The 6,633-nt window shown below is 34.8% G+C and overlaps 1 protein-coding gene across 3 annotated transcripts; it reads left to right on the forward strand.

The window, feature by feature from the left end:
* Positions 1–1,286: 1,286 nt before the first annotated feature.
* LOC110639052 (putative leucine-rich repeat receptor-like serine/threonine-protein kinase At2g19230) lies at positions 1,287–6,130 on the forward strand. 3 transcript variants are annotated; one of them, XM_058150460.1, is made up of 13 exons: positions 1,287–1,898; positions 1,998–2,544; positions 2,647–3,122; positions 3,240–3,378; positions 3,455–3,526; positions 3,628–3,699; positions 3,781–3,861; positions 3,989–4,131; positions 4,223–4,431; positions 4,544–4,670; positions 5,178–5,240; positions 5,313–5,475; positions 5,693–5,847. In XM_058150460.1, the coding sequence occupies exons 1-13, from the start codon at positions 1,817–1,819 to the stop codon at positions 5,706–5,708; spliced, it is 2,190 nt and encodes a 729-aa protein (XP_058006443.1). In that variant the 5' UTR covers positions 1,287–1,816; the 3' UTR covers positions 5,709–5,847. The 3 variants fall into 3 exon arrangements, with proteins under 3 accessions (XP_058006443.1, XP_058006444.1, XP_058006441.1); XM_058150458.1 differs by having other exon boundaries at positions 1,297–1,898; positions 5,550–6,130; XM_058150461.1 differs by having other exon boundaries at positions 5,313–5,695.
* The last annotated feature ends 503 nt before the right edge of the window (positions 6,131–6,633 follow it).

The raw sequence follows: 6,633 nt of genomic DNA on the forward strand, positions 1-6,633 counted from the left end.
GGAACTGCGGAAGGAAGTTTTATAGAAGTTTGGTGGGTGGTTTGATTTATTTATGTCACACAAGACCGGATATAGCCTTCCTGTTGGTGTTGTTTCTAGATTTATGCATAATCCTTCAAAGGTTCATCTTGGAGCGACAAAAAGAATTTTGCGGTATGTTGCGAGAACTCAAAATTTTGGTCTATGGTATCTCGCTAATCGCTAATTCAGATTTCAAGTTAAAAGGTTTCCTGAGACAGCGATTGGGCCAATTCTCTTGAAGATAGAAGAAGTATTTCTGGACAGATTTTTTTTCTTGGCTCATGTGCAGTGTCTTGGAGCTCAAAGAAACAACCAACAACAGCCTTGTCGTCGTCAGAAGCAGAATACATGGCTGCCACTGCTTCAGCTTGTCAAGCTATTTGGCTTCGGAGGTTACTGAAAGATCTTGGTCAAGAACAAGAGGAGCAAGCGAGATTTTTAGGATAACAAGTCCACAATTTCGATGGCAAAGAATCCAGCTTTTCATGGGAGGACAAAGCACATAGACACCCATCATCACTTCATTCGAGAGCTAGTCGCAACTGAGCAAATTGTCCTAAATTATTGCAGTACTGAAGAACAACTTGCAGATGTTCTAACCAAAGCACTCCCACTCAAAAAACATTCACACTTCTGTTCCTGTTTTGCTTTGTGTGAGTTTGAATCAAGAGGGAGTGTTGAAGACTGATTCAACATTAGTGGTTTTCTGTTAGCACCACTTAGTCAATTTGTTGCTGTTTAGTTTCCTATTATTTCTCTTTGTTTGTTGAGTCAAAGCACTTACAGTTAGTGCCATATTTCTCTGATTTTATTGTTATCTTGTGGCTATATAAGAGTCATTGTTTTGTTTATTTGAATATATATTTAACAGTGCTCTTTCTCCAATTTGTTTGTGTCCTTTACTTTCTATTTTCTAGTAATTTACTTGATACAGCTAGCACTGTGTTCAAGTTTCTTGTTTTCTACCCAACAAATTGATAATTTTATAATGAATTCGGCCTCCATGTAAGTATGACAATGTGGAAGGTAATGGAAATACAAATTACAAATTACCATGTCTTTGCAATCTGTTGTATAGATTAAGACTTGGTCCAGTTAAATCGGGGATCAGAACTGATAATGAAACTAGATTCTCTCTCCCCCTTGAACCATGAATCAATCAAAATTGGAATCGACGATTCGATTTGGTAGTATGGTTCGGTTTGAACCGTCTTTAAAATAATAAAAAATTATAATTCAACTTGTATTGAATTAAAACCAAATCAGAACCAAAATTAAATCAAAATCAGAATCCTTTAGAACCGCCTCGCGGTCTAGTTTAAGGTTCTGCTCTCCACAGATCATAGGGCCGGCTCTAGTATGGATACATATCATTACCGACACAGGTATTCTTTCATTCTCAGGAAAACTTCTATACTGTAAAATTTTGTTAGAGATCTTTCACATCAGTTAGTTGATTGTCAACTCAATGAGTGCTATTGACAATCACTGGTATGTTGAACATTAGCTAGTCAATGGACGCTAAGTAACATTTGCAGGAAAACACGCGCTGATAATCCCCTCTAGCTTATTAGTCAATTCAGGTTGCTCTCGTAACAGCTGTACCAAGAAATGTTCTTAAAAATGTTAAAATACTTTGACGCATTCAAGTCTTTTCTTTTCATTCCCCTGTTTTTGGAAATGGTTATTTCAAATGCCTCAATCTGGTGTACTGCATCTTTATATAGCTGCCTGGAGGATCACTGTTTATAAGCTATAGTCTGAAAACCATTGACAATAGAAGAATCCAGTGAAAATGGACAAGTTTTTCCCTCTCTTTGCAATTTTCAGTGGTGCTTTTCTCCTTTCATTTCTGGGTTGCGCTCAGGACCAATCAGGTTTAATAACCTCAGAACTTTGAATTACATCAAATATGATAACTTTTTTTTTTTCTCGAAGCTTAGAATTAGGCCTTCTAATTTCTCTTGTTCTCGCAGATTTCATTAGCATAGACAGTGGCATCACTGATGGTTCTAGCTATGTGGATGAGATCACAAGCATCAACTACGTTTCAGATGCACCCTACATATACACTGGTGTAAGTGAAAATATATCAGCTGAAATCAACACCATGAACATGGACAGGCAGTATTTGAATCTTCGAAGCTTCCCAGAGGGAACCAAAAGTTGTTACACCCTAAATGCTACTCAAGGAAAAAATAATAGGTACTTGATCAGAGCAGGGTTTTTGTATGGTAACTATGACAAGAAAGGCGATGTCCCCAGATTTGATTTGTATCTTGGAGTCAACTGGTGGGAGACAGTTGTATTAAATAATGCATCCAGCTTTTTTGTAACAGAGATCATTCATGTTTCAGCATCAAATCACATAGACGTTTGTCTTGTGAATACAGGCTTTGGGACACCTTTCATATCAGTTTTGGAGCTAAGGCCTTTGAAAAATGACATTTATGTGAATGTATCTGGATCTTTGGAAAATTATGGACGATGTGCTTGTGGTTTAACTAGTGATCAAGCTATCAGGTTAGCCAGTTTCTTTCATTTTTTAATGAAATAAATTATACTCCAATGATTTTTGTTTCTTGGTTTGTGCATGCTTTTCTTACTTGGTGACAATTCGTGCAGGTTCCCAAAAGATTTATATGATCGTATCTGGTCACCTTGTACCTCTCCACGCTTGGAAATTTTGAGTACTGCTTCTACCATCCAAGAATCTAGTCAAGACAATTTCCAAATACCATCCACTGTCATGCAAACAGCAGTAACACCACTAAATGATTCTCATTTATTAAAATTGCATTGGATGCATGATGATTCCAACTCTCTATTTTATATCTACTTGGACTTTGCGGAAATCCAAGAGCTCAAGACTAATCAGTCCAGAGAATTGAATATCTATGTGAATGGGGAGCTATGGTATGGACCTTTTAGTCCTAAATACTTGCAGACAACTACAATATATCGCCCAGCAGCCCTAAACAATAGATCTTTTGAAGTTGTAATCAATAAAACAGAAAACTCAACACTATTGCCCTTGCTCAATGCCTTCGAGATCTATTTGGTGAAAGAATTTTTACAACCAGAAACTGACCAACAAGATGGTGCGGGTGCTTTTCCTTTTTTCTTATGTAACTCATTATTTCTCTTTCTTATTTTCTTTCTTTGATCCACCCAACATAGTGTTTATTAGTTCTTCACTATTTTCTTCTTAATACCAGTTGAGGCTATCTTGAATATCAATTCAACATACAGACTGAAGAGATACTGGCAAGGAGACCCATGTGCACCAATAATTTCCTTATGGGATGGTCTTAATTGCAGCTATGAGGGTCACAATTCCCCTCGAATAATTTCCTTGTAAGTTTTTATGCATTTGTCTACGCATACTAAAATTTTCACCTCATTTTGAACCATATATTAATAACACTTTCAGGGACCTGTCCTCAAGTGGATTGACTGGACCAATCTCTTCTTCCATATCCAAACTTACAATGTTACAGTTTCTGTAAGTATCTCAATCTCTAACAATTCAAACTCGTTCTTGAAGTATCCATCCTCAATCAAATTTCATGTTTAACAAAAATATGATTTGTCCATTGATTATAGGGATTTATCAAACAATGACTTAACAGGACCAGTGCCTGACTTTCTATCTCAACTGCAATTCTTGAGGGTCCTGTAAGCTTTTTAGTTTTACAACCAAAATTTTTTGACGTTTTTGGAATGAATGTTGAAGATGATATTTATCTTGCTTGACAGAAACCTGGCCAACAACAAGCTTTCAGGTTCAGTTCCTTTAGGACTTACTGATAGATCAAAGAATGGAACACTCCTATTGAAGTTTGTGATTTTCTCATGCATATTAATATCAATTTTTATTTTAAGCTAACATTTTGTAAAACAGGTTTTAATGCTGTTCAAAGCATTCTAGTCTTACATTTCTCTTTATGAACTTTAATGATGCAAGTGTTCGCAAAAATCCAAACCTTTGCTCATCGGATTCATGGAAGAACAAGATTATTATTCCAGTGGTAGCAGCAATTGGTTCTATTTTCATCCTTTTATTAATTGCAGCAGTTGTCTTTTGGATCCTTAAGAGAAGAAAGCAAGGTCTACTAATGTTTAGATTATTCATAAAGCTTTAAGATTCTACTAAGCTTATAGGTTTAACATTTGATGATTATTTCAATTGCAAATGCAGGGGAGATGAATGAACATAATGGAACATCAAAGCTAAAAGAACAAAATTTTTCATACTCTGAGATCCTTAATATTACCAACAATTTAGAGAGGGTTCTTGGTAATGGGAAATTTGGAACGATTTTCCATGGATATTTAGATGACACACAAGTAGCTGTCAAGATTTTCTTTTCTTCATATGTTCATGGATATAAGCAATTCCAAGTTGAGGTAAGTTATAACTAGAAGAGCTAGTTTTTTCCTTCACCAAGCTCATCAATATTATCTGATTTTTGCCCCCCACCAAGTTAACCTTATATAGCAGCATATCATTCAATTGCAGGCTAAAATTTTGGCAAGAGTTCATCACAGAAACTTGACTACATGTTTTGGCTACTGCAATGAATATACCAATAAAGGGCTCATCTATGAGTACATGGCAAATGGAAACTTAGAAGATATTTTATCTGGTACCAGTGATGCTATTGCTACACACCTTTAGCTTTGATTAAAATCTGAAATTCTCTCAGTAATCTAGGTCATTTCTTTAGGCTCTGTTCGGTTATCTTTCTTTTACTTTATGTTTCTTGTCTTTTGACTTTTTAGAAGTACTTTCTACAAATTTTTACTTTGCTTGAAAGAAAATGTTATAATCACAAGGCATATTTTATAAATATATAAATTCCACTGCACCAATAAAAGAAAAAAAAAAAAGCCACAAGAAGAAATAATCAATTTTTGCTTTGCGAATATTGCTTTTTGCTGCTAACAAAATATTACTTCTTTCCTTTTTCATTTTCAAATTACCAAAAAACCAAAGCAAGTAAACTGAACAATTTCTTCTATTTGAGTTGAAATTTAAGCGACTATTTATATTTTTATTCATCTACTTGCTTGTGTGAGCACAATATACTAGTTCCTTTAAAAATTTAAAATACCAAAATAAAATTAATTTGAAAAGTGCTTTGTGAGTGCAGATAGAAATGCAAATTTCTTGAGCTGGCAAGAGAGACTCCAAATAGCCATGGATGTAGCCCAAGGTTAGTTGGAAACTATTTGAGTTCTTCTTTTTAGTGGAAGTGGCTTAATATTTTTGGAATTTTGAACCATAGGATTGGAGTTTCTGCACAATGGTTGTAACCCACCAATCATCCATGGAAACTTGAAACCTACAAACATCTTATTGGACGAAAGTTTGCATGCCAAGTTAGTTGATTTTGGGTTGTCTAAAGTATTGACAACTGAAGGTGCCACTTCAGAATACCTTGATCCTGAGTAAGTTTCCCAATTCCTCATACTAAATATCCTTAGGCTGGTGATTTTTCCATAATTATTTTAACTGTTTGCAGTTATTATATCACAACCAAATTGATCGAAAGACATGATGTTTATAGCTTTGGGCTTGTTCTCTTGGCAATAATAACTAGCCAACCTGTCATCGCTAAGAATCCTGAGAAAACTCATATAATTAAACGGGTTAAATCCTTGCTAGGCAAAGGGGATATTAACAATATTGTTGACTCAAAGCTAAAAGGAAATTTTCAAGTTGATTCTGTGTGGAAAACTGTGGAACTTGCAATGGCTTGTGTATCTTCACCTCCTATCAATAGGCCAACCATGACTCGTGTGGTGAAGGAACTAAATCAATGTCTAGCTATGGAGATAGCTCGACTAAATAGATCAGAAGGGACAATTGAACTGGTCACTGTAAATCTGACTTCTGGACTGGATCCCCAGGCAAGATAGTGATTCAATAGTTAATAACAAGATGAGGATGTATAGAATATGCCTCCTAATTGACTGTTGGTCTTGTAATGAAATATGATCCCTCTGTTATCTCTATTTTCTGTTTGTATAGTTGGCATGCAAATTTGTGCATATACCTGACACGGCACAGAACATCAAAGTTTAATAAAGAGTTCATTTATTATATCTTCTTGTACATTAATTAATTTCTCCAGTTCAATTATTTTGAAATTATTACACTAGAATTACATGAGCAGGGGAATATGATAGAAGCCTTGAGCATTCAGGGACCTAACTAGGGCTGGCCACAGGTTAGTTTTGAGTCAAAATCGTGGTTTTAGTTCGGTAGAGGTTTTTTAAGATAAGGTAAATTAATATAAGGTACTAAAATTTCTCAATCATCAATTTGGTGGTTTGAAAAAGGTTAAGTTTTTAAAATCTTCAAAAATCTTACTTCCTTTAAAAAATCTCTCTCCCTCTACTTTAAAAAATCATATTTTATCTCCAAAAATTTCCTTCCAAAGAGGTTGAAGGATCGAATGGACCATAGGGCCTTTGTCAATTTTGATTTTTATTTTGATTTGATTTTTAATTTAATCAAATAAATTGTTGAAATTTTTATGAAAAATTTTATTTAAAACATACAAATTTAGTTTGAAATGCAACTTAACTAAGTCAATTGTAGCC

The sequence above is a fragment of the Hevea brasiliensis genome, chromosome 1, assembly GCF_030052815.1.
Source record: "Hevea brasiliensis isolate MT/VB/25A 57/8 chromosome 1, ASM3005281v1, whole genome shotgun sequence".
Lineage (NCBI taxonomy): Eukaryota > Viridiplantae > Streptophyta > Magnoliopsida > Malpighiales > Euphorbiaceae > Hevea > Hevea brasiliensis.